The 27,697-nt window shown below is 46.0% G+C and overlaps 1 protein-coding gene across 1 annotated transcript; it reads right to left on the bottom strand.

Moving 5' to 3' along the window:
- Nucleotides 1–73: 73 nt before the first annotated feature.
- On the bottom strand, nucleotides 74–27,697 carry LOC139559057 (alpha-taxilin-like). The gene is made up of 12 exons (XM_071374710.1): nucleotides 27,616–27,697; nucleotides 26,691–26,893; nucleotides 24,384–25,313; nucleotides 23,978–24,069; nucleotides 20,569–20,739; nucleotides 17,020–17,085; nucleotides 16,702–16,830; nucleotides 14,812–14,931; nucleotides 10,447–10,521; nucleotides 7,690–7,782; nucleotides 5,396–5,491; nucleotides 74–3,341 (listed from the first exon to the last, which is right to left on the bottom strand). The coding sequence occupies exons 2-12, from the start codon at nucleotides 26,881–26,883 to the stop codon at nucleotides 3,051–3,053; spliced, it is 2,256 nt and encodes a 751-aa protein (XP_071230811.1). The 5' UTR covers nucleotides 26,884–26,893; nucleotides 27,616–27,697; the 3' UTR covers nucleotides 74–3,050.

Raw genomic sequence — 27,697 nt, 5'->3', positions numbered from 1 at the left:
ATCAAAATCCCAGAGAGCTAAATAGCAGCTTTCGATAGGGTGTCAAAAATAAAAGACCCGTTACGAATTCACATAACAGATACATATTTTAATGAGCAAGTAATTAAGTACACAGGATAAGACAAAAGTATAGGAAAATAGAAACACAACTATTGATCAACATGGCTGAATCTCTAAAAACCAGCGAGGATCAAGTTACAGTGAGTCAGTCTTAGGAGACAAAGGAAATAAGTGTTGTCTTGTGATTAAACTGTGTGATTATGAAAGAAATAAGATAGAAGACGAATATTGCATTCCTCAAACTGCAGCCCCCGGACCCTGACCAATGCTACAATCTGAAACTTGGGAGACACAGCAAGTGTACACGACAGAAAGACAATTTATGCAGACTTTCATTGAAATAATCGTACCTATTCTTCCTCCGACATAACTCTTGATAGTGAAAATAAACTTCCCGTTCAACAAGTGTACAGAACAGAAAATATGTCTTCCTTTGTTAAAACAGTATGAGTAACACACTGACTGGCACCAGAGTCATAACCATGTCAACTTGAACACTACACGGTTTATATAGGAGAAGGCAGACACTGCCACTAACCACTGATACAGGGTCAGTTGTTTCACCTTCCCAATGGTCAGGGTTAGGAATGGACTAGAGTAATCTGATCCTAGATCTGTGGTTAGGAATGGACTAGAGTAATCTGATCCTAGATCTGTGGTTAGGAATGGACTAGAGTAATCTGATCCTAGATCTGTGGTTAGGAATGGACTAGAGTAATCTAATCCTAGATCTGTGGTTAGGAATGGACTAGAGTAATCTAATCCTAGATCTGTGGTTAGGAATGGACTAGAGTAATCTAATCCTAGATCTGTGGTTAGGAATTGGCTCAAGTAATCTGATCCTAGATCTGTGGTTAGGAATGGACTAGAGTAATCTAATCCTAGATCTGTGGTTAGGAATGGACTAGAGTAATCTGATCCTAGATCTGTGGTTAGGAATGGGCTAGAGTAATCTGATCCTAGATCTGTGGTTCAGGTCAACTGAGTGTTTACGTCTGGGGGTGTATTCATTAGTGTACACCTTCACAAACCCTTTTACAACCGAAAACAAGTTTCTATTGGATGAATTCAGGTAGTTCCCTCCCGGTTACATTCTGTTTCCTAATCCTAACGTTTGGTTATTAGTGAATACACCCCAGGACAGTATGTGAGGACTGGAGTGGATAATACATTCTCAGTTATTAAGTTCTTGTCAAATCAAACTGCCACAAAATTAAATAGCGAGGCTGGGGTTGCATAGAAATATCAGTTACAATATCAGTATTACTGCACCTGATTAACAAATCGAACTATCCGAGTTGTGATTCAACAATCTTGCTAGGATACGTTTACTCACCCACACACAGGAATGAAATGATTGGTAGCCACCTTGGTCAGTACATTTCATTATCTGTTTCAGTGGTTATGGAATCTTACATCTTAAACATATACATGGTCATGATAGCAAGGAAAGGCAGCATGAAAAAACATTCCATCGGATCAAATGTTGTAAAATGACATTTGAAAATATATATAGTGGAATGGATACATGCATATTGTGGGAATGAGGTTTTAAAATAACATATGAAAAACAGTCTACAAACTCTGCTGTGTAACATGATATAAAGAAACAAACCAAAAAACACAAGGCTATTCTTGGGGTGTATTCAGTAGTGCACACCGTAGTGAAACATTTTGCAACAGAAAATACGTTTCTTATTGAAACAAGTTCAGTTTAGTCCCTTCCCTGGTTTGCCCTATTAGCTTCCTGTTGGTTCCTAGAGATTACACACCCCTGGTTTGAGAGTACTTTGTGTGGATCCACCGATTGTGCAAGATTCCTAAAGAATACGTACATAATCCACTAACGCTCTGGACCTCTGGTTCTGGGATAAACAACGATATCTACAACAGAATGAATCCATTAAAACTCTGGATGTCTGGTTCTGGGATAAACAACGATATCTACAACAGAATGAATCCATTAAAACTCTGGATCTCTGGTTCTGGGATAAACAACGATATCTACAACAGAATGAATCCATTAAAACTCCGGATCTCTGGTTCTGGGATAAACAACGATATCTACAACAGAATGAATCCATTAAAACTCTGGATCTCTGGTTCTGGGATAAACAACGATATCTACAACAGAATGAATCCATTAAAACTCTGGATCTCTGGTTCTGGGATAAACAACGATATCTACAACAAAATGAAAGAAAGTGACATCCCCAACCTAGAGATATACACACTGATCTCTGAACTGAAAAGGTGATCCCTACATGCTCTGGGTTGAAGTCTAACTGTGGCCAGACATCTGCAGCTTCACTGTCTCTCTATATGACAGACACTAACACATAAAAGAAAGACCGATGGAGACACGCACACACCTACTAAATACTCTTCTGGTCCAACATCTAGGGTTCTGGTGAAATATAGGGCACTATATAGGGTGCGAATTGTGACGCAGCCTATTCCCATATGGTTCTGGTGAAATATAGGGCACTATATAGGGTGCCAATTGTGACGCAGCCTATTCCCATATGGTTCTGGTGAAATATAGGGCACTATGTAGGGAATAGGGTGCCATTTGGGGCTCAGTATTTTCTTTAGCTTGTGATTTACATGAACATTGTGTACAGGAGTTCTCAAAGGAACGGACAAAAGACCAAAACCAAAACGCAGGAAAAGAACCTTCAAGGCGGCACAATCTTCCCTGACTGACCTCACCTTCAACTCTCCAGGGGAGAACCAGAGTTAGTAGAAGCTGCTACCTGACTGCAGATCCAGGATCAGATTTTCTTGCACCGCCCTATTGACTTTTAAGTTAGGCTGGACAAAATAGAAGCTGAACATAGATCTGTGGTTAGGGGACAACTTCATCTTATTCTTGAGGGAATTACACAGAACCACACTCTTAACGCCTACGTTAGTAGTGGCTTGGCTTGCAGGCTGGTAGTTGGTTGGTGAAGAGGAGAGTGTGAGCGTTGTTGCCCAGGCGAGAGGTTTCATTCCTCTGCACAGGCCTGGTTCTCAGTGTCCAACTCTGGGCTGAAGTGGCAGCAGGGTGTGGGGGAACTAGGGGTGGTGGTGTCGGGGTCTAGGCTGGGCACCTGGGAGTCTATGGGGGGGAGGGAGGTGGATTCATCTCCTGGGTTGGTGTCGTCCTCGGGGCCGGCGCTCAGGCCCTGGACCTTCTTGCTGAGTTCGTTGCGTTCGTTCTGTAACGCCCGACAAAGCTTCTCCAGCCTCCCTACCTTCCCCTGGAGGCCTTCAAACTCACGCTCCTGCACAGTTTTCTAGGGAACACACACACACAGAGTCAGTCACAGACACCTTGCCATTTTCACAACAAAACAAAAATGCACACTCACACTAATCCAAAAGTCCCATTCAGTGATTTAAATCCTGAGTGCAGCCTACCTCAGCCATGTTCATTGGTTTAAATCCTGAGTCCAGCCTACCTCCTCAGCCATGTTCATTGATTTAAATCCTGAGTTCAGCCTACCTCCTCAGCCACGTTCATTTATTTAAATCCTGAGTCCAGCCTACCTCCTCAGCCATGTTCATTGATTTAAATCCTGAGTTCAGCCTACCTCCTCAGCCAAGTTCATTTATTTAAATCCTGAGTCCAGCCTAACTCCTCAGCCACGTTCATTTATTTAAATCCTGAGTCCAGCCTACCTCCTCAGCCACGTTCATTGATTTAAGTCCTGAGTCCAGCCTACCTCCTTAGCCACGTTCATTTATTTAAATCCTGAGTCCAGCCTACCTCCTCAGCCACGTTCATTGATTTAAGTCCTGAGTCCAGCCTACCTCCTTAGCCACGTTCATTTATTTAAATCCTGAGTCCAGCCTACCTCCTCAGCCACGTTCATTGATTTAAGTCCTGTGTTCAGCCTACCTCCTCAGCCACGTTCATTTATTTAAATCCTGAGTCCAGCCTACCTCCTCAGACACGTTCATTTATTTAAATCCTGAGTCCAGCCTACCTCCTCAGCCACGTTCATTGATTTAAGTCCTGAGTCCAGCCTACCTCCTCAGCCACGTTCATTGATTTAAGTCCTGTGTTCAGCCTACCTCCTCAGCCACGTTCATTGATTTAAGTCCTGAGTCCAGCCTACCTCCTCAGCCACGTTCATTGATTTAAGTCCTGAGTCCAGCCTACCTCCTCAGCCACGTTCATTGATTTAAGTCCTGTGTTCAGCCTACCTCCTCAGCCACGTTCATTGATTTAAGTCCTGAGTCCAGCCTACCTCCTCAGCCACGTTCATTGATTTAAGTCCTGTGTTCAGCCTACCTCCTCAGCCACGTTCATTGATTTAAGTCCTGTGTTCAGCCTACCTCCTCAGCCACGTTCATTGATTTAAGTCCTGTGTTCAGCCTACCTCCTCAGCCACGTTCATTGATTTAAGTCCTGTGTTCAGCCTACCTCCTCAGCCACGTTCATTTATTTAAATCCTGAGTCCAGCCTACCTCCTCAGCCACGTTCATTGATTTAAATCCTGAGTCCAGCCTACCTCCTCAGCCACGTTCATTGATTTAAGTCCTGTGTTCAGCCTACCTCCTCAGCCACGTTCATTGATTTAAGTCCTGTGTTCAGCCTACCTCCTCAGCCACATTCATTTATTTAAATCCTGAGTCCAGCCTACCTCCTCAGCCACGTTCATTTATTTAAATCCTGAGTCCAGCCTACCTCCTCAGCCACGTTCATTGATTTAAGTCCTGAGTCCAGCCTACCTCCTTAGCCACGTTCATTTATTTAAATCCTGAGTCCAGCCTACCTCCTCAGCCACGTTCATTGATTTAAGTCCTGAGTCCAGCCTACCTCCTTAGCCACGTTCATTTATTTAAATCCTGAGTCCAGCCTACCTCCTCAGCCACGTTCATTGATTTAAGTCCTGTGTTCAGCCTACCTCCTCAGCCACGTTCATTTATTTAAATCCTGAGTCCAGCCTACCTCCTCAGCCACGTTCATTTATTTAAATCCTGAGTCCAGCCTACCTCCTCAGCCACGTTAATTGATTTAAGTCCTGAGTCCAGCCTACCTCAGCCACGTTCATTGATTTAAGTCCTGTGTTCAGCCTACCTCCTCAGCCACGTTCATTGATTTAAGTCCTGTGTTCAGCCTACCTCCTCAGCCACGTTCATTGATTTAAGTCCTGTGTTCAGCCTACCTCCTCAGCCACGTTCATTGATTTAAATCCTGAGTCCAGCCTACCTCCTCAGCCACGTTCATTGATTTAAGTCCTGTGTTCAGCCTACCTCCTCAGCCACGTTCATTGATTTAAATCCTGAGTCCAGCCTACCTCCTCAGCCACGTTCATTGATTTAAGTCCTGTGTTCAGCCTACCTCCTCAGCCATGTTCAGCAGGGCCTTGTTGCTGCTCTCCCACCTGGAGCGATACATGGTCGTCTCCTTCTCCAGCTTCTTGATCTTCTTCGTCATCTACGGACACACACAGGTCACATGACCACAACCAAGAGACACACAGACCTGCCAACCCGGGAATCATTTTTATGAGTACCACTTCAGCGGCACCCCCCCCCAGCCCCCCAGCGGTGCACGTGCAACACCCACACTGCACAAATCCTTGACCTCATCCACCCGGGGCCCGACCTCATCCACCCGGGGCCCGACCTCATCCACCCGGGGACCTGACCTCATCCACCCGGGACCTGACCTCCAGGCTACCATTCATTCAACATGCCTTGTCGTCATCGGTGACCTGATTATTATGACATCATTAGCAGCCTACTGTTGAACTCCAGAATAGGACTGATTCATTAACATAAGCCTGCTATTCTTTAACTTCTTGAGGATAGGGTGCAGAGTTTTCACTTAGGGAAAAATAGCGTGCGCAATTTCAACTTCGTGCTACTCATCCCCAGAATATAAGATCTGCATATTATTAGTAGATTTGGATAGGAAACACTCCGAAGTTTCTAAAACTGTTTGAATCATATCTGTAAGTATAACAGAACTTATATAGCAGTCAAAAACCTGAGGACTAACTTTTTTATTGTTAAGTTCCTGTATGTTCAATGGTTTATCATGGGCAAACCAGAATTCTAATCAGTATACACGTAGTTCCTACTGCTTCCACTGGATGTCGCCATTGTATGGAAAAAGGTTAAGGTTTTTCCTTAGTTAACAGAGAAAGATATTGACCCGGAAGTGGAGTGACTTCGTTTGTTTATGTTTGAGAGTTGAGCAAGACTTGAAAAGTACCGTGAGTTTGTTGATATCCTGTATTGAAAACAGATTGACCAGTCTTCAATTTGATCGATTATTAACGTTTACAAATAACTTAAGTTGTATTACAAAAGTACTTTGAAATGTTTTGGCAAAGTTTAGAGGTAATTTTTTAGATATTTTGTCGTGATTTTGCGCAAATTGAACGCTGTTTTTCCTGGTACAACGGCGCCAAATAAATGGACAATTTGGATATATATGGACGGAATTAATCGAACTAAAGGACCATTTGTGATGTTTATGGGACATATTGGAGTGCCAACAAAAGAATCTCGTCAAAGGTAATGCATGTTTTATATTTTATTTCTGCGTTTTGAGTAGCGCCGGCATGGTTGAAATTGTCAAAAAAGAGAGTGTAGCTTCTGTACTATCATCAGATAATAGCATCTTATGCTTTCGCCGAAAAGCCTTTTTGAAATCTGACATGTTGGCTGGATTCACAACGAGTGTAGCTTTAATTTGGTATCTTATATGTGTAATTTAATAAAGTTTGATTTTATAGATTTTTTTTTGAATCTGGCGCTCTACATTTTAACAGGCTGTTGGGACGCTAGCGTCCCGCTATCCCAGAGAGGTTAACAGTGTAACATCACTTTCTGAAGGTCTGTATTTAGCAAAACAGCTCTCGGCCATGTCCGTTTCCATCCACGCAGCGACGCCCACTGAAGTACCGCACGTTTCCTTGCTCGTCAATGCACTCGCGCCTACTACCGTCTACGCGGCACTCATGTGCGGGCAAGAAGGTTCTCGCTTAGTAGACTAAACGCTGTAGCTCACTACCTTTTGTGGTAATGAAGCCTTAGCGAAGGAGCTAACTAGGAAAGTGGTTATGTCAACGTTTACCGAACTCGGGTCCTCGGGATCCCAAGGGGTGCACGTTTTGGCTTTAACACTAACAATACACAACTGATTCAAATAATCAACGCTTGATGATTCGTTTATTATTTACATCAGCTGTGTAGTGTTAGGGCAAAAACCAATTCACCCTATAGGGTCCCGAAGACAGATTCTGTGAAACCCTGGGTTATGTGGTTAACTTACACACATACGTAGTGGAAAATGTATTTGGCAAACAGTTTTGTTCTCCATTTCCCCCTCACACATCAGTGGTATCAACAGACAAAGTGGAGAGCTGTCATCCCGGGGGAAAACAGTACCATGGTAACGGGGGGGGGGGGGGACCGGAGATAGACTCTTTCGCCCAAGTCCTCTGATTGGCTCAGCTCCAACTTCAGACGGTTGAGTCAAAAACCAACAATGTGCAAACTTGAATCCTATTTGCTGGATCGTTTTTCGTACCAGCGCACTTTGACCTCAAATTGTGTGTAGGTTGGCAGGTCTGCGGACTCAAACATGGGTCAGCCTCCATTTTAACACACGCACAGGCTCACCTTCTCCATCTCCTGTTTGAATGTGGTGAACACCTCGTTGCTCTTTGAAAGAGTGGTCTGGAACTCCTCAAACTTCTCTGTGTATAAGGACAGCTGGATGGGGAAACGGGGAACAGAGGGAGGAGAGTTCATTTACATATTACCTTCACAGCTCAGCAGAAACAGCGAGGATGTTAATCGTAGAGCTAGATGATTATCGTAGAGCTAGTAGAGCTAGATGATTATCGTAGAGCTAGTAGAGCTAGATGATTATCGTAGAGCTAGATGTTTATCGTAGAGCTAGTAGAGCTAGATGATTATCGTAGAGCTAGTAGAGCTAGATGATTATCGTAGAGCTAGTAGAGCTAGATGATTATCGTAGAGCTAGTAGAGCTAGATGTTTATCGTAGAGCTAGTAGAGCTAGATGATTATCGTAGAGCTAGTAGAGCTAGATGATTATCGTAGAGCTAGATGTTTATCGTAGAGCTAGTAGAGCTAGATGATTATCGTAGAGCTAGTAGAGCTAGATGTTTATCTTAGAGCTAGTAGAGCTAGATGATTATCGTAGAGCTAGTAGAGCTAGATGATTATCGTAGAGCTAGTAGAGCTAGATGTTTATCTTAGAGCTAGTAGAGCTAGATGATTATCGTAGAGCTAGTAGAGCTAGATGATTATCGTAGAGCTAGATGATTATCGTAGAGCTAGTAGAGCTAGATGATTATCGTAGAGCTAGTAGAGCTAGATGATTATCGTAGAGCTAGTAGAGCTAGATGATTATCGTAGAGCTAGTAGAGCTAGATGATTATCGTAGAGCTAGTAGAGCTAGATGTTTATCGTAGAGCTAGTAGAGCTAGATGATTATCGTAGAGCTAGTAGAGCTAGATGATTATCGTAGAGCTAGTAGAGCTAGATGATTATCGTAGAGCTAGTAGAGCTAGATGATTATCGTAGAGCTAGTAGAGCTAGATGTTTATCGTAGAGCTAGTAGAGCTAGATGATTATCGTAGAGCTAGTAGAGCTAGATGTTTATCGTAGAGCTAGTAGAGCTAGATGATTATCGTAGAGCTAGTAGAGCTAGATGATTATCGTAGAGCTAGATGATTATCGTAGAGCTAGTAGAGCTAGATGTTTATCGTAGAGCTAGTAGAGCTAGATGATTATCGTAGAGCTAGTAGAGCTAGATGATTATCGTAGAGCTAGATGATTATCGTAGAGCTAGTAGAGCTAGATGTTTATCTTAGAGCTAGTAGAGCTAGATGATTATCGTAGAGCTAGTAGAGCTAGATGATTATCGTAGAGCTAGTAGAGCTAGATGATTATCGTAGAGCTAGTAGAGCTAGATGATTATCGTAGAGCTAGTAGAGCTAGATGATTATCGTAGAGCTAGTAGAGCTAGATGATTATCGTAGAGCTAGTAGAGCTAGATGATTATCGTAGAGCTAGTAGAGCTAGATGATTATCTTAGAGCTAGTAGAGCTAGATGATTATCTTAGAGCTAGTAGAGCTAGATGATTATCGTAGAGCTAGTAGAGCTAGATGATTATCTTAGAGCTAGTAGAGCTAGATGATTATCGTAGAGCTAGTAGAGCTAGATGTTTATCGTAGAGCTAGTAGAGCTAGATGATTATCGTAGAGCTAGTAGAGCTAGATGTTTATCGTAGAGCTAGTAGAGCTAGATGATTATCGTAGAGCTAGTAGAGCTAGATGATTATCGTAGAGCTAGTAGAGCTAGATGTTTATCGTAGAGCTAGTAGAGCTAGATGTTTATCGTAGAGCTAGTAGAGCTAGATGATTATCGTAGAGCTAGTAGAGCTAGATGATTATCGTAGAGCTAGTAGAGCTAGATGATTATCTTAGAGCTAGTAGAGCTAGATGATTATCGTAGAGCTAGATGTTTATCGTAGAGCTAGATGTTTATCGTAGAGCTAGTAGAGCTAGATGATTATCGTAGAGCTAGTAGAGCTAGATGATTATCGTAGAGCTAGTAGAGCTAGATGTTTATCGTAGAGCTAGTAGAGCTAGATGTTTATCGTAGAGCTAGTAGAGCTAGATGATTATCGTAGAGCTAGTAGAGCTAGATGATTATCGTAGAGCTAGTAGAGCTAGATGATTATCGTAGAGCTAGTAGAGCTAGATGTTTATCGTAGAGCTAGATGATTATCGTAGAGCTAGTAGAGCTAGATGATTATCGTAGAGCTAGTAGAGCTAGATGATTATCTTAGAGCTAGTAGAGCTAGATGATTATCGTAGAGCTAGTAGAGCTAGATGATTATCTTAGAGCTAGTAGAGCTAGATGTTTATCGTAGAGCTAGTAGAGCTAGATGATTATCGTAGAGCTAGTAGAGCTAGATGATTATCGTAGAGCTAGATGATTATCGTAGAGCTAGTAGAGCTAGATGTTTATCGTAGAGCTAGTAGAGCTAGATGATTATCGTAGAGCTAGTAGAGCTAGATGATTATCGTAGAGCTAGTAGAGCTAGATGTTTATCTTAGAGCTAGTAGAGCTAGATGATTATCGTAGAGCTAGTAGAGCTAGATGATTATCGTAGAGCTAGTAGAGCTAGATGATTATCGTAGAGCTAGTAGAGCTAGATGATTATCGTAGAGCTAGTAGAGCTAGATGATTATCGTAGAGCTAGTAGAGCTAGATGATTATCGTAGAGCTAGTAGAGCTAGATGTTTATCGTAGAGCTAGTAGAGCTAGATGATTATCTTAGAGCTAGATGTTAATCGTAGAGCATCCACTCTGTCCTACAGTGTTCTAGAGAGATAGTTACCTGCTGTTTGAGATGCACCTCCTGCTGCTTCATCAGCTCACACATACTCTGAGACTCTGCCGCTTCTTTCAGCAGCTGGAGAGACATGAGACAACATGAGACCAACCCTAACCCATCGTCTGAAACTACCTTCAGCAGCTGGAGAGACATGAGACAACATGAGACCAACCCTAACCCATCGTCTGAAACTACCTTCAGCAGCTGGAGAGACATGAGACAACATGAGACCAACCCTAACCCATCGTCTGAAACTACCTTCAGCAGCTGGAGAGACATGAGACAACATGAGACCAACCCTAACCCATCGTCTGAAACTACCTTCAGCAGCTGGAGAGACATGAGACAACATGAGACCAACCCTAACCCATCGTCTGAAACTACCTTCAGCAGCTGGAGAGACATGAGACAACATGAGACCAACCCTAACCCATCGTCTGAAACTACCTTCAGCAGCTGGAGAGACATGAGACAACATGAGACCAACCCTAACCCATCGTCTGAAACTACCTTCAGCAGCTGGAGAGACATGAGACAACATGAGACCAACCCTAACCCATCGTCTGAAACTACCTTCAGCAGCTGGAGAGACATGAGACAACATGAGACCAACCCTAACCCATCGTCTGAAACTACCTTCAGCAGCTGGAGAGACATGAGACAACATGAGACCAACCCTAACCCATCGTCTGAAACTACCTTCAGCAGCTGGAGAGACATGAGACAACATGAGACCAACCCTAACCCATCGTCTGAAACTACCTTCAGCAGTTGGAGAGACAAGAGACATGAGACCAACCCTAACCCATCGTCTGAAACTACCTTCAGCAGCTGTAGAGACATGAGACAACATGAGACCAACCCTAACCCATCGTCTGAAACTACCTTCAGCAGCTGTAGAGACATGAGACAACATGAGACCAACCCTAACCCATCGTCTGAAACTACTCTTCCTTCAGCAGCTGGAGAGACAGGAGACAACATGAGACCAACCCTAACCCATCGTCTGAAACTACCTTCAGCAGCTGGAGAGACATGAGACAACATGAGACCAACCCTAACCCATCGTCTGAAACTACCTTCAGCAGCTGGAGAGACATGAGACAACATGAGACCAACCCTAACCCATCGTCTGAAACTACCTTCAGCAGCTGGAGAGACATGAGACAACATGAGACCAACCCTAACCCATCGTCTGAAACTACCTTCAGCAGCTGGAGAGACATGAGACAACATGAGACCAACCCTAACCCATCGTCTGAAACTACCTTCAGCAGCTGGAGAGACATGAGACAACATGAGACCAACCCTAACCCATCGTCTGAAACTACCTTCAGCAGCTGGAGAGACATGAGACAACATGAGACCAACCCTAACCCATCGTCTGAAACTACCTTCAGCAGCTGGAGAGACATGAGACAACATGAGACCAACCCTAACCCATCGTCTGAAACTACCTTCAGCAGCTGGAGAGACAAGAGACAACATGAGACCAACCCTAACCCATCGTCTGAAACTACCTTCAGCAGCTGGAGAGACAAGAGACAACATGAGACCAACCCTAACCCATCGTCTGAAACTACCTTCAGCAGCTGGAGACAAGAGACAACATGAGACCAACCCTAACCCATCGTCTGAAACTACCTTCAGCAGCTGGAGAGACAAGAGACTAGGGCTTTCCCAGACTAAAAATAAATAAATATTGTGTCTCCCAAGAGTCATCTTCTCCTTTGACCAATCGATTGGTTTAAATTTTAAAAACGTGTATTTATCTTGGGTTTTAATCAAATCAACTATATTGCACGCGGAGCTTGTCTGATGCTTTAAGCACACGGTTTGATTGTGCCGGGTTCAGACTCGCTGTGAGTCTACAAACAAACATTTTGTTGCACCCATTGTCTGTCTCTCCTCCCTGCCGCAGCGACCGACACAGAACATCAACAGTGTTTATCTCGCTGTCCGTGTTACTGAAGCTGTAACATAATTAGAGCCATTACTAAACTGAAAAGTTCTGTTACCGAAATCCCTAGTTTGTTGAGGGAAAAAAAACATTGACTCAACCCTTGCTCTCTTTACATGACAGATGTATACATCACATGCATGTGACCTATAGCATATCATAATCACGTCAATAAATTGGTTATAAACGAACACTCTGAACACTAACACTCGAAAACAGGAATGTTTACTGGTTGCTCAGTAGGTAAAGGGGAATGTTTACTGGTTGCTCAGTAGGTAAAGGGGAATGTTTACTGGTTGCTCAGTAGGTAAAGGGGAATGTTTACTGGTTGCTCAGTAGGTAAAGGGGAATGTTTACTGGTTGCTCAGTAGGTAAAGGGGAATGTTTACTGGTTGCTCAGTAGGTAAAGGGGAATGTTTACTGGTTGCTCAGTAGGTAAAGGGGAATGTTTACTGGTTGCTCAGTAGGTAAAGGGGAATGTTTACTGGTTGCTCAGTAGGTAAAGGGGAATGTTTACTGGTTGCTCAGTAGGTAAAGGGGAAGTCAGATGCGTGGAATAAATGTGACTAGTTGTGGAAAACACTGGATATCAAGAAAAAGGGAAGGAACCAGCAGTGCATATTATGTGTGCCAAACAGGTGCTGTGTAGATTACAATTACATTTCTGACCATTTGGAAGAATGTAAACACTAAATAAATAACAAGCGTACCAGCGATTCGGTTTAACTTAAAAAATAAAATATTACAGCAAATATTAAAAAACAGTCGCATTAATTCATGAATGCAATTTCCGAAATGGAACGGGTTACGCCTATTTATTGTTTAAGCTAATTATTCAACGGTCTCTTTGTTATTTATTTTTAAACTAAAATGCTTGATTGCATTTCTAAATCATGAATGACTCCTACTCTGTGTGATGACATGAACAAATAAATTATTTATTGATACAGTAAGCCGATATAAGTATTGAATCATAACAATTAGGAGACAAAGGAAAAAAGGAGGGCTTTTATTATTATAAAAATTGCGGACTATTTGGAACAGTGTAAACAGTAAATAAATACCAGAGAGGCTGGTGTAATGGACAAAAGGGTAAAGCCTTTACTAAAGCATAGAAAGATGTTTTTTTAAATCAACGCGGTGCCTGTTAATTTATCATCGAATCACACCCTACTTCGACTTCACCAAACAGGTGATGATTTAACAAAAGCGCATTTGCAAAAAAAAGCACAATCGTTGCACAAATGTACCTTAACCATAAACATGGTTATAATCAATAAACAAGTATATATTTTTAAACCTGCATATTTAGTTAAAATAAATTAATGTTAGCAGGTAATATTAACTAGGGAAATTGAGTCACTTCTCTTGCGCTCAGTGCAAGCAGAGTCAGGGTATATGCAGCAGTTTGGGCCGCCTGGCTCGTTGCGAACTGTGTGAAGATAATTTCTCCCCAACAAAGACCGTAATTAATTTGCCAGAATTATGACATTGAAGGTTGTGCAATGTAACAGCAATATTTAGACTTATGGTTTCGGTTCCAAAATAATAAACGTTTTGTTTTCGAAATTTGACCATATTGATGACCAAAGGTTCGTATGTGTGTTATTATATTATAATCAAGTCTATGATTTGATATTTGATAGAGCAGTCTGCGCGGTGGTAGGCAGCAGCAGCAGGCTCGTAAGCATTCATTCAAACAGCACTTTACTGCGTTTGCCAGCAGCTCTTAGTAATGCTTGAATCACAGCGCTGTTTATGACTTCAAGCCTATCAACTCCTGAGATTAGGCTGGCATTACTAAAGTACCTATAAGAACATCCAATAGTCAAAGGTTAATGAAATACAAATGGTAGAGAGAGAAATAGTCCTATAATTCCTATAATAACTACAACCTAAAACTTCTTACCTGGGAATATGGAAGACTCATGTTAAAAGGAACCACCAGCTTTCATATGTTCTCATGTTCTGAGCAAGGAACTTAAACGTTAGCTTTCTTACATGGCACATATTGCACTTTTACTTTCTTCTCCAACACTTTGTTTTTGCATTATTTAAACCAAATTGAACATGTTTCATTATTTACTTGAGACTAAATTGATTTTATGTATTATATTAAGTTAAAATAAGTGTTCATTCAATATTGTTGTAATTGTCATTATTACACGCATAAATAAAAATCGTCCGATTAATCGGTATCGGCGTTGAAAAATCACAATCGGTCGACCTCTAGCTGACATATTATTATTGTGACTAAGTATAGTTTGTCTTTATTTGGACACTCTTGAAAACGAGATGCATCAAGTGATTTCATCCTGTAAAATGTTAAAGAAATAAATATCCTCATTCAGCTGAATATGTTGACTCGAGTGTTCACCAAACCACCATATTATTTTACTGTTACTCACAAAGTCCTTCTCTCTGTGATGGCGGTCCTCTGACTCTACGAGCAGACCCTGAGCCTGGTGTAGCTTAGCATCCACCAACTGTTGCTGCAGTTCCTTATGCTTGAACACCTTGTCAATGTGCTGTGAGAAAGGACAGGGGGTTAACACTCACATGTCCAGAACATCGTCAGACATTTACTGCAGTTGCACCTTGAGTGCTTTAGTTGTATAAGTCAATGGACTTGTCCTAGCAGAGAGCAGCAGACCTCAGGTTCTCCCCACACCAAAACACGCCGTTCTCCCCCCCACTCCAAAAACACGCCGTTCTCCCCACTCCCAAAACACGCCCTTCTCCCCCCCCACTCCCAAAACACGCCCTTCTCCCCCCCACTCCCAAAACACGCCGTTCTCCCCCCCACCCCAAAACACGCCGTTCTCCCCCCCACCCCAAAACACGCCGTTCTCCCCCCCACCCCAAAACACGCCGTTCTCCCCCCCACCCCAAAACACGCCGTTCTCCCCCCCACCCCAAAACACGCCGTTCTCCCCCCCCAACCCAAAAACACGCCGTTCTCCCCCCCACCCCAAAACACGCCGTTCTCCCCCCCCACCCCAAAACACGCCGCTCTCCCCCCCACCCCAAAACACGCCGTTCTCCCCCCCCACCCCAAAACACGCCGTTCTCCCCCCCACCCCAAAACACGCCGTTCTCCCCCCCCAACCCAAAAACACGCCGTTCTCCCCCCCACCCCAAAACACGCCGTTCTCCCCCCCCACCCCAAAACACGCCGTTCTCCCCCCCACCCCAAAACACGCCGTTCTCCCCCCCACCCCAAAACACGCCGTTCTCCCCCCCACCCCAAAACACGCCGTTCTCCCCCCCACCCCAAAACACGCCGTTCTCCCCCCCACCCCAAAACACGCCGTTCTCCCCCCCCAACCCAAAAACACGCCCTTCTCCCCCCCCACCCCAAAACACGCCGTTCTCCCCCCCACCCCAAAACACGCCGTTCTCCCCCCCACCCCAAAACACGCCGTTCTCCCCCCCACCCCAAAACACGCCGTTCTCCCCCCCACCCCAAAACACGCCGTTCTCCCCCCCACCCCAAAACACGCCGTTCTCCCCCCCCAACCCAAAAACACGCCCTTCTCCCCCCCACTCCCAAAACACGCCGTTCTCCCCCCCACCCCAAAACACGCCGTTCTCCCCCCCACCCCAAAACACGCCGTTCTCCCCCCCACCCCAAAACACGCCGTTCTCCCCCCCACCCCAAAACACGCCGTTCTCCCCCCCACCCCAAAACACGCCGTTCTCCCCCCCACCCCAAAACACGCCGTTCTCCCCCCCACCCCAAAACACGCCGTTCTCCCCCCCACTCCAAAAACACGCCGTTCTCCCCACTCCCAAAACACGCCCTTCTCCCCCCCCACTCCCAAAACACGCCCTTCTCCCCCCCACTCCCAAAACACGCCGTTCTCCCCCCCACCCCAAAACACGCCGTTCTCCCCCCCACCCCAAAACACGCCGTTCTCCCCCCCACCCCAAAACACGCCGTTCTCCCCCCCACCCCAAAACACGCCGTTCTCCCCCCCACCCCAAAACACGCCGTTCTCCCCCCCCAACCCAAAAACACGCCGTTCTCCCCCCCACCCCAAAACACGCCGTTCTCCCCCCCCACCCCAAAACACGCCGCTCTCCCCCCCACTCCAAAAACACGCCGTTCTCCCCCCCACTCCAAAAACACGCCGTTCTCCCCCCCACTCCAAAAACACGCCGTTCTCCCCCACTACAAAACACGCCGTTCTCCCCCACTCCACCCCAAAAACACACCGTTCTCCCCCACTACAAAACACGCCGTTCTCCCCCACTCCACCCCAAAAACACACCGTTCTCCCCACTCCAAAACACACCTCCTCTCGTAGTTCGTACTGCTGGATGAGTTTCTTGAGCTTCTCTGCCAGCTCAGAGTTCTCCAGCCTCAGACTGGCATTCCTCTCGTTATGCTGCTCCATCTGGGCCTGGATGTCATTCAGAGTCACCTGGGAACACAAAACACAGGCTAGAGGACGTTACATCACAAAAGACACCAACCGGTGTTTAATCGTTGGGTGAACGTCCAAAGTATTTCCTAGATTTCTCACCTCATTGGAGAAGATGGCGGCAATAAATCAAGGCATCAAGGAAAGACTTGACATTCATCCCCTCTTTACATGACGCTAGTGGCTCACCTGGAAGTGTGATGTCACTTCCTTCCTCTTCTCCTCCTCCACACGTGCACGCTGCATCCCGTCGTCCTGCAGGAGCAGGTTAAAGTTAGTTTAAAATGTACAGCTCCATTTTATTCCAGAAAGGTGTTCACTTCAAGAATCTGACGACGACTGATTCAATTTAGGGCTGACCCAGACCCGTCAACCCTGTCCAACGTTTTAAGAGTACCAGACGCGCGGCAAACTGGAGATTCACGTGCTTAACCTCTCTGGGATCGCGGGACGCTTGCGTCCCAACAGCCTGTTAAAATGTAGAGCGCCAGATTCAAAAAAAAATCTATAAAATCAAACTTTATTAAATTACACATATAAGATACCAAATTAAAGCTACACTCGTTGTGAATCCAGCCAACATGTCAGATTTCAAAAAGGCTTTTCGGCGAAAGCATAAGATGCTATTATCTGATGATAGTGCAATGGCTACACTCTCTTTGTTGACAATTTCAACCATGCTGGCGCTACTCAAAACGCAGAAATAAAATATAAAACATGCATTACCTTTGACGAGATTCTTTTGTTGGCACTCCAATATGTCCCATAAACATCACAAATGGTCCTTTAGTTCGATTAATTCCGTCCATATATATCCAAATTGTCCATTTATTTGGCGCCGTTGTACCAGGAAAAACAGCCTTCAATTTGCGCAAAATCACGACAAAATATCTAAAAAATTACCTCTAAACTTTGCCAAAACATTTCAAAGTACTTTTGTAATACAACTTAAGGTATTTGTAAACGTTAATAATCGATCAAATTGAAGACGGGTCAATCTGTTTTCAATACAGGATATCAACAAACTCACGGTACTTTTCAAGTCTTGCTCAACTCTCAAACATAAACACACGACGTCACTCCACTTCCGGGTCAATATCTTTCTCAGTTTACTAAGGAAAAACCTTAACCTTTTTCCATACAATGGCGACATCCAGTGGAAGCAGTAGAAACTGCGTGGATAGTGATTAGAATTCTGGTATGCCCATGATAAACCATTGAACATACAGGAACTTAACAATAAAAAAGTTAGTCCTCAGGTTTTTGACTGCTATATAAGTTCTGTTATACTTACAGATATGATTCAAACAGTTTTAGAAACTTCAGAGTGTTTTCTATCCAAATCTACTAATAATATGCATATCTTATATTCTGGGGATGAGTAGCACGAAGTTGAAATTGCGCACGCTATTTTTCCCTAAGTGAAAACTCTGCACCCTATCCTCAAGAAGTTTAAACAAACATTATGGATCACACCTGGTTCAGTTCAGAACTCTGAAAAGGGATTTACAAAACATAAAAGATTGTGGAATTGGCACAGATTGTATGTTTATTCCATTACATGTACCATGTAGAATAGAGATAATTATCATTGATGGTTTTCTTAGCACATATCCCCCAAGTGGCAAGTGGCAAACTGGCTACCTCAAAGGAAATCCGACCGCTGTTCACTAGGCTACCGCAAAGGGACTCCAACCGCTGTTTAGTAGGCTACCGCAAAGGGAATCCGACCGCTGTTCAGTAGGCTACCGCAAAGGGACTCCAACCGCTGTTTAGTAGGCTACCGCAAAGGGACTCCAACCGCTGTTTAGTAGGCTACCGCAAAGGGACTCCAACCGCTGTTTAGTAGGCTACCGCAAAGGGACTCCAACCACTGTTTAGTAGGCTACCGCAAAGGGACTCCAACCGCTGTTTAGTAGGCTACCGCAAAGGGACTCCAACAGCTGTTTAGTAGGCTACCGCAAAGGGACTCCAACAGCTGTTTAGTAGGATACCGCAAAGGGAATCCGACCGCTGTTTAGTAGGCTACCGCAAAGGGAATCCGACCGCTGTTCAGTAGGCTACCGCAAAGGGAATCCGACCGCTGTTTAGTAGGCTACCGCAAAGGGAATCCGACCGCTGTTTAGTAGGCTACCGCAAAGGGAATCCGACCGCTGTTTAGTAGGCTACCGCAAAGGGAATCCGACCGCTGTTTAGTAGGCTACCGCAAAGGGAATCCGACCGCTGTTTAGTAGGCTACCGCAAAGGCAATCCGATCGCTGTTCACTAGGCTACCGCAAAGGGAATCCGACCGCTGTTCACCCGCTGTTCACTAGGCTACCGCAAAGGGACTCCAACCACTGTTCAGTAGGCTACCGCAAAGGGAATCCGACCGCTGTTTAGTAGGCTACCGCAAAGGGACTCCGACCGCTGTTTAGTAGGCTACCGCAAAGTAGCCACTTTACCTAGAGTGGAAATACCAGCTTCACCATCCTTTACCTAGAGTGGAAATACCAGCTTCACCATCCTTTACCTAGAGTGTAAATACCAGATTCACCATCCTTTACCTAGAGTGGAAGTACCAGCTTCACCATCCTTTACCTAGAGTGGAAGTACCAGCTTCACCATCCTTTACCTAGAGTGTAAATACCAGCTTCACCATCCTTTACCTAGAGTGTAAATACCAGCTTCACCATCCTTTACCTAGAGTGTAAATACCAGATTCACCATCCTTTACCTAGAGTGGAAATACCAGCTTCACCATCCTTTACCTAGACTGTAAATACCAGATTCACCATCCTTTACCTAGAGTGTAAATACCAGCTTCACCATCCTTTACCTAGAGTGGAAATACCAGCTTCACCATCCTTTACCTAGAGTGTAAATACCAGCTTCACCATCCTTTACCTAGAGTGTAAATACCAGCTTCACCATCCTTTACCTAGAGTGGAAGTACCAGCTTCACCATCCTTTACCTAGAGTGTAAATACCAGATTCACCATCCTTTACCTAGAGTGGAAGTACCAGATTCACCATCCTTTACCTAGAGTGGAAGTACCAGCTTCCTCATCCTTTATCTAGAGTGGAAATACCAGCTTCACCATCCTTTACCTAGAGTGTAAATACCAGCTTCACCATCCTTTACCTAGAGTGTAAATACCAGATTCACCATCCTTTACCTAGAGTGGAAGTACCAGATTCACCATCCTTTACCTAGAGTGGAAGTACCAGATTCACCATCCTTTACCTAGAGTGGAAGTACCAGCTTCACCATCCTTTATCTAGAGTGGAAGTACCAGCTTCACCATCCTTTACCTAGAGTGGAAGTACCAGATTCACCATCCTTTATCTAGAGTGGAAGTACCAGATTCACCATCCTTTATCTAGAGTGGAGGTACCAGATTCACCATCCTTTACCTAGAGTGTAAATACCAGCTTCACCATCCTTTACCTAGAGTGTAAATACCAGCTTCCTCATCCTTTACCTAGAGTGGAAGTACCAGCTTCCTCCTCATCCTTTACCTAGAGTGTAAATACCAGCTTCCCCATCCTTTACCTAGAGTGGAAGTACCGGCTTCCTCATCCTTTACCTAGAGTGTAAATATCAGATTCACCATCCTTTACCTTGAGTGTAAATACCAGATTCACCATCCTTTATCTAGAGTTAGGTACCAGCTTCCTCATCCTTTACCTAGAGTGGAAGTACCAGCTTCCTCATCCTTTACCTAGAGTGGAAGTACCAGCTTCCCCATCCTTTACCTTGAGTGTGCGGTTGTGTCTCTGCAGCTCCCTACAGAGTGACTCCAGTTTGCTGCGTGCCAGGATGGCCTTGCTGTGTTCGTTCCTCAGGTGGTCTGTCTCCTGCACCAGCTGAGACTGTTTCTTCTGCAGGACACGCATTTGCTTCTGATTGTTCCGCTGCTCCTCCAGCTAAAACACACACACACAGGGGGACGAATGCACAACACACACAGGGGGACGAATGCACAACACACACAGGGGGACGAATGCACAACACACACAGGGGGACGAATGCACAACACACTCAAGGACACGCACACATACACAAACGGGCACGCAGACGGAAAATTGTTTAATGCATGAAAATCCTATTACAGCTGTTCAATTACACCTAAATGAAAAGCTATTGATAAAATGGCTCCAATAAGTCTACTGATGGAAGGCGAGGGGGGAAACAAGTCAGGCTGCCAAGGGAAGCTGGGTGTCAGCCATGTCCTTGTCCAGTAAAGACAACGTACAGCAGTTTCCCCTCTAGCCCATTCGAAACGCTGCCGTTTCCCCTCTAGCCCATTCGAAACGCTGCCGTTTCCCCTCTAGCCCAATCGAAACGCTGCCGTTTCCCCTCTAGCCCAATCGAAACGCTGCCGTTTCCCCTCTAGCCCAATCGAAACGCTGCCGTTTCCCCTCTAGCCCATTCGAAACGCTGCCGTTTCCCCTCTAGCCCAATCGAAACGCTGCCGTTTCCCCTCTAGCCCATTCGAAACGCTGCCGTTTCCCCTCTAGCCCATTCGAAACGCTGCCGTTTCCCCTCTAGCCCATTCGAAACGCTGCCGTTTCCCCTCTAGCCCATTCGAAACGCTGCCGTTTCCCCTCTAGCCCATTCGAAACGCTGCCGTTTCCCCTCTAGCCCATTCGAAACGCTGCCGTTTCCCCTCTAGCCCATTCGAAACGCTGCCGTTTCCCCTCTAGACCATTCGAAACGCTGCCGTTTCCCCTCTAGCCCATTCGAAACGCTGCCGTTTCCCCTCTAGCCCATTCGAAACGCTGCAGTTTCCCCTCTAGCCCATTCGAAACGCTGCAGTTCTCCCTCGGTGTTGCTCCATCAGCCAGCTGCCCTGCCCATTCTCCTGTAGGTCACCCTGTGTTGAGCTGCCCTGCCCATTCTCCTGTAGGTCACCCTGTGTTGAGCTGCCCTGACCATTCTCCTGTAGGTCACCCTGTGTTGAGCTGCCCTGACCATTCTCCTGTAGGTCACCCTGTGTTGAGCTGCCCTGCCCATTCTCCTGTAGGTCACCCTGTGTTGAGCTGCCCTGCCCATTCTCCTGTAGGTCACCCTGTGTTGAGCTGCCCTGCCCATTCTCCTGTAGGTCACCCTGTGTTGAGCTGCCCTGCCCATTCTCCTGTAGGTCACCCTGTGTTGAGCTGCCCTGCCCATTCTCCTGTAGGTCACCCTGTGTTGAGCTGCCCTGCCCATTCTCCTGTAGGTTACCCTGTGTTGAGCTGCTCTGCCCATTCTCCTGTAGGTCACCCTGTGTTGAGCTGCCCTGCCCATTCTCCTGTAGGTCACCCTGTGTTGAGCTGCCCTGACCATTCTCCTGTAGGTCACCCTATGTTGAGCTGCCCTGCCCATTCTCCTGTAGGTCACCCTGTGTTGAGCTGCCCTGACCATTCTCCTGTAGGTCACCCTGTGTTGAGATGCCCTGACCATTCTCCTGTAGGTCACCCTGTGTTGAGCTGCCCTGCCCATTCTCCTGTAGGTCACCCTGTGTTGAGCTGCCCTGACCATTCTCCTGTAGGTCACCCTGTGTTGAGCTGCCCTGACCATTCTCCTGTAGGTCACCCTGTGTTGAGCTGCCCTGCCCATTCTCCTGTAGGTCACCCTGTGTTGAGCTGCCCTGCCCATTCTCCTGTAGGTCACCCTGTGTTGAGCTGCCCTGCCCATTCTCCTGTAGGTCACCCTGTGTTGAGCTGCCCTGCCCATTCTCCTGTAGGTCACCCTGTGTTGAGCTGCCCTGCCCATTCTCCTGTAGGTCACCCTGTGTTGAGCTGCCCTGACCATTCTCCTGTAGGTCACCCTGTGTTGAGCTGCCCTGACCATTCTCCTGTAGGTCACCCTGTGTTGAGCTGCCCTGACCATTCTCCTGTAGGTCACCCTGTGTTGAGCTGCCCTGCCCATTCTCCTGTAGGTCACCCTGTGTTGAGCTGCCCTGCCCATTCTCCTGTAGGTCACCCTGTGTTGAGCTGCCCTGCCCATTCCCCTGTAGGTCACCCTATGTTGAGCTGCCCTGCCCATTCTCCTGTAGGTCACCCTGTGTTGAGCTGCCCTGACCATTCCCCTGTAGGTCACCCTGTGTTGAGCTGCCCTGCCCATTCCCCTGTAGGTCACCCTGTGTTGAGCTGCCCTGCCCATTCCCCTGTAGGTCACCCTGTGTTGAGCTGCCCTGACCATTCTCCTGTAGGTCACCCTGTGTTGAGCTGCCCTGCCCATTCCCCTGTAGGTCACCCTGTGTTGAGCTGCCCTGACCATTCTCCTGTAGGTCACCCTGTGTTGAGCTGCCCTGCCCATTCCCCTGTAGGTCACCCTGTGTTGAGCTGCCCTGCCCATTCTCCTGTAGGTCACCCTGTGTTGAGCTGCCCTGCCCATTCTCCTGTAGGTCACCCTGTGTTGAGCTGCCCTGACCATTCCCCTGTAGGTCACCCTGTGTTGAGCTGCCCTGCCCATTCCCCTGTAGGTCACCCTGTGTTGAGCTGCCCTGACCATTCCCCTGTAGGTCACCCTGTGTTGAGCTGCCCTGACCATTCCCCTGTAGGTCACCCTGTGTTGAGCTGCCCTGCCCATTCCCCTGTAGGTCACCCTGTGTTGAGCTGCCCTGCCCATTCTCCTGTAGGTCACCCTGTGTTGAGCTGCCCTGCCCATTCTCCTGTAGGTCACCCTGTGTTGAGCTGCCCTGACCATTCTCCTGTAGGTCACCCTGTGTTGAGCTGCCCTGCCCATTCTCCTGTAGGTCACCCTGTGTTGAGCTGCCCTGCCCATTCCCCTGTAGGTCACCCGGTGTTGAGCTGCCCTGACCATTCCCCTGTAGGTCACCCTGTGTTGAGCTGCCCTGCCCATTCCCCTGTAGGTCACCCTGTGTTGAGCTGCCCTGCCCATTCTCCTGTAGGTCACCCTGTGTTGAGCTGCCCTGCCCATTCTCCTGTAGGTCACCCTGTGTTGAGCTGCCCTGTCCATTCTCCTGTAGGTCACCCTGTGTTGAGCTGCCCTGCCCATTCTCCAACACAAGGAGACAAACTACTACTGTCTGATACACAGATGGGGGGCTAGAAATAAGAGGTTGGCTAGCATGCTGAAATTACAAGATATGAACTAAATCAAACAGCCTTTGAACCACACCCCCGAGTCAAAGCGTTAATGAGAGTTACTACTTACCAGTTCAGCATACTTCTTACAGAGGCCTGCCAGTTTCTCCTCCGGTGTACTCAGAGTGTTCAGGGTCTGCATCAGCAGGGTGATCTCTTTACCTGCAACACACAGGAGGGGGAACACATTCAGCGCAACACACTGGGAGGGGGGGGGAGACATTCAATGCAACACCACCTCATCACAACAGGGACCCAGCAACACACAAGGGGAAGCTGTCCAGCCCTAAACCCCTAGCAACCACATGTTAAGACTAGATATTAGTGACCAATCCTGTTACAGAAGACCATATCGGTCTCCAGGATTGGAGGCCACTGACCTACACGCAGCCAATAATTTCAGATCAACGACAAGCATCTAGTAATACGCCCTGGGGGGGATTGATTTCAGACAGAGTAACATAACCAGTCCTTACCCAGCCCCTTCACCTTCTTCTTCTCTTGAATCTTCACTTTCTCCGCTCCGCCGGAGTTCACTTTGACCTCCGACCGCTTGACATCCAACTCCTTCTCATGGGCCAGGCCATTGAGCACGGGGCAGTGTGATTGGCCATTGGGCAGGTTAACCCCGTCCTCCCCGTTGTCCTCCAGGCAGTAGGTGTTGAGGATGTCCTCCAGCTGGCGGCTCAGCTCCTCAGCCATGTCACACTGAGACGACACCCCCTCTGATACAGTGGAGACTGGCACTGGGTCTGCTACAGTGGAGACTGGGTCTGCTACAGTGGAAACTGGGTCTGCTACAGTGGAGACTGGGTCTGCTACAGTGGAGACTGGGTCTGCTACAGTGGAGACTGGGTCTGCTACAGTGGAGACTGGGTCTGCTACAGTGGAGACTGGGTCTGCTACAGTGGAGACTGGGTCTGCTACAGTGGAGACTGGGACTGGGTCTGCTACAGTGGAGACTGGGACTGGGTCTGCTACAGTGGAGACTGGGACTGCTACAGTGGAGACTGGGACTGCTACAGTGGAGACTGGGACTGGGTCTGCTACAGTGGAGACTGGGACTGGGTCTGCTACAGTGGAGACTGGGACTGGGTCTGCTACAGTGGAGACTGGGACTGGGTCTGCTACAGTGGAGACTGGGACTGGGTCTGCTACAGTGGAGACTGGGACTGGGTCTGCTACAGTGGAGACTGGGACTGGGGTAGGGTCTGCTACAGTGGAGACTGGGGTAGGGTCTGCTACAGTGGAGACTGGGGTAGGGTCTGCTACAGTGGAGACTGGGGTAGGGTCTGCTACAGTGGAGACTGGGGTAGGGTCTGCTACAGTGGAGACTGGGGTAGGGTCTGCTACAGGTGGGACCGTGGGGACGGCTGCAGACTCTGCGGTGTTGGAAACGGCAGCCACTAGACAGTACGTAGAGAAAGATGTTTAAAAAAATTATTAAATGCAGCAATAACAATTACTTATTGGACTTTGAAGTATGTAAGAACAACAAGGGGGAAACCAAAATTAACTATAATAACAAAGCAAACAAACACTCAAAGAACAACAAAGAACCCACAAACCCTCATATAATTCCACATAGAATCCCTAATCATATAATTCCACATAGAATCCCTAATCATATACTTCCATATAGAATCCCTAATCATATACTTCCATATAGAATCCCTAATCATATACTTCCATATAGAATCCCTAATCATATACTTCCACATAGAATCCCTAATCATATACTTCCATATAGAATCCCTAATCATATACTTCCATATAGAATCCCTAATCATTTAAAAGGAACTCAGTTGGTCTAATAGTAAAGATGTGTCATTTAACTTTTAAAATGTATTATTTTATTGTGCAATGAAACACAACTAGCTAGACATTTTTCATCCGATTGTCCCAGAAAAATAATCACTTCACAAGGATCTTGTAAGCCTGGCTACCTGCGCACGTTCATCCTGTATCCATAGAACTGCACACCTGGCTTTGATGAATGGAAAGAGACATTGTTACAATGAATGACATTCAGTGATGGTCAAATATGCCCCACAGAATTGACGAGTCCATTGCTGTCCGCGCGCGCGTCTCGAACACACATCTACGCTGTGGCAAAATGTAACTTATCGTCGAATCCACTTAGCATTTGGGAGCGTATTTCCATATGTTTTCAAGTCCATTCACTCCCCTTTCATGCGACTTACAGCCAGTAATGAAGTTTTATTTTTTTGTGATTGGCTCACGTTTTTCCCAGTACGGCGTCCCGTTACTATTTCTTTCACCTCAGTAGTAATTGCCATGTAAAGGTTAGATGAAAAATGTGCTTTACACTAGCTACGGTGTAACGGCTGTATGGAAGTCTTCACATATCAATGTATAGCTATGCTGCTGCCATAGTTGTGATACTCTGCGGTCGTAACAGTCCTGCCTATGTGGACATAGACGTTCAAGGTCATGAGTGTTGTTGAAGGTTCCCAGCTCAGTTGAGAGCTGGAGGAGGTATGTTCATGATTTGAATACTACCAGACTTGACTTTGTGGATAGGAGCAGTGATAGTTATTCAACACTAGAGAGAGAAAGAGCCAGCCCAGTCACAAGAAGTCCACTGTAAAATGACTGCATTTGACTAGTGCCATTATGCAGCGTCACATGCTAGTTGGAACTCTGACATTTCAGACTTGCCTACTGGTTGTAGTTATACACATGCCGCTAGACTAGCACATGAACGTAGCATTAGTTCCATCACATCAGTGACAACCAATGACACACAGCGCTAACTTTACCTGCCATTTCAGCCCCATCAGCTTGTGAAGGTATGTCCTGCTCTTTCTCTTTAGGGCTGCCAGCGTCTGTAACGTCTTCTGGGCTACTGGTCTCTGGAACATCTTTTGCAGCCTTGCTTCCCTCCATCTCTACCGTGCCAGGTGCTGCATCACTGCCCTGCGTGGACGACTCTTGTGTGTCCTGTTTCTTCATGATGAAATGTCTTAAACAGATATTATTCAAAATATTAATCGAGCACTGTGTTTGTCTAGGGAAAAGTCCCAACTGTGGCGTGAGTTACAGATCCGAATACGCAAGTGTTCGCTAACGATTATAACACGTACCTGTGCTTGAGAAAATTAAGAAATTAAACTGCCAAACGTCTATGGGGATGTGTTAGTGTAGTCTAATCCTATTAGTTAGCGGTGTAAAATCAACTGTATGGTGAACTCAAGTCATTCACCAAGGAGTGGAGTTTAGTTGGTCACCGGAAATCAAGACAGTACACCTTACCAGAAAATGTGTTTAAACATTTTACATAAGCAATATTAATTTATCTGAAATTGCGAACAGCTAGCAAGCAAAGCAACGAATACATATATGTGGTATGCTAACGAAGTGAAATTTCAACTCGGCCAAAGTGTAGCTAACTACCCGAATAGTTAACATTTTGGAAAGTCAACTTAATATCTTTGTCTAGCAAGTGAAACGAGACCTCTTCTCTTAGCAACCAAATACATAACTAGTTTCACTTTAAACAGAAATGTGTAACGTTACTGTTTAGATAACATTAGTTAGCAAGCTAACTTAGCATTTAGCTTTCTATCTTAGCTCTACGCTATGGAACACACCCAAGAAACACGACACCTCACATATCGCACAGTCATTATACATACTTGGAAAAAGATGTAGGTACTCTATTAGAAAATAAAAATGACTGATTACCTTCTTGATCCAACTCAATACACTCCGGCGTCGCCTGCTGCTTTTCCTCCTGCAAACCGACACAGGAAATACGTAATGAACC

The sequence above is a fragment of the Salvelinus alpinus genome, chromosome 29 (genome assembly GCF_045679555.1).
Source record: "Salvelinus alpinus chromosome 29, SLU_Salpinus.1, whole genome shotgun sequence".
NCBI classification, from domain to species: Eukaryota; Metazoa; Chordata; class Actinopteri; order Salmoniformes; family Salmonidae; genus Salvelinus; species Salvelinus alpinus.
Note: the sequence above shows the minus strand (reverse complement) of the source record. Positions and strands in the feature narration are given on the sequence as shown.

Bases quoted from the DNA above. Each gene is read 5' to 3' on its own strand.
- LOC139559057 (XM_071374710.1), bottom strand. From the start codon at position 26,883: ATGAAGAAACAGGACACACAAGAGTCGTCCACGCAGGGCAGTGATGCA. The intron at 24,070-24,383 runs GTAAGGACTGGT...TGTGTGTTGCAG, and splicing joins GAAGAAGGTGAAGGGGCTGG to GTAAAGAGATCACCCTGCTG. The intron at 7,783-10,446 runs GTAACTATCTCT...TTCCCCATCCAG, and splicing joins AGGTGCATCTCAAACAGCAG to CTGTCCTTATACACAGAGAA.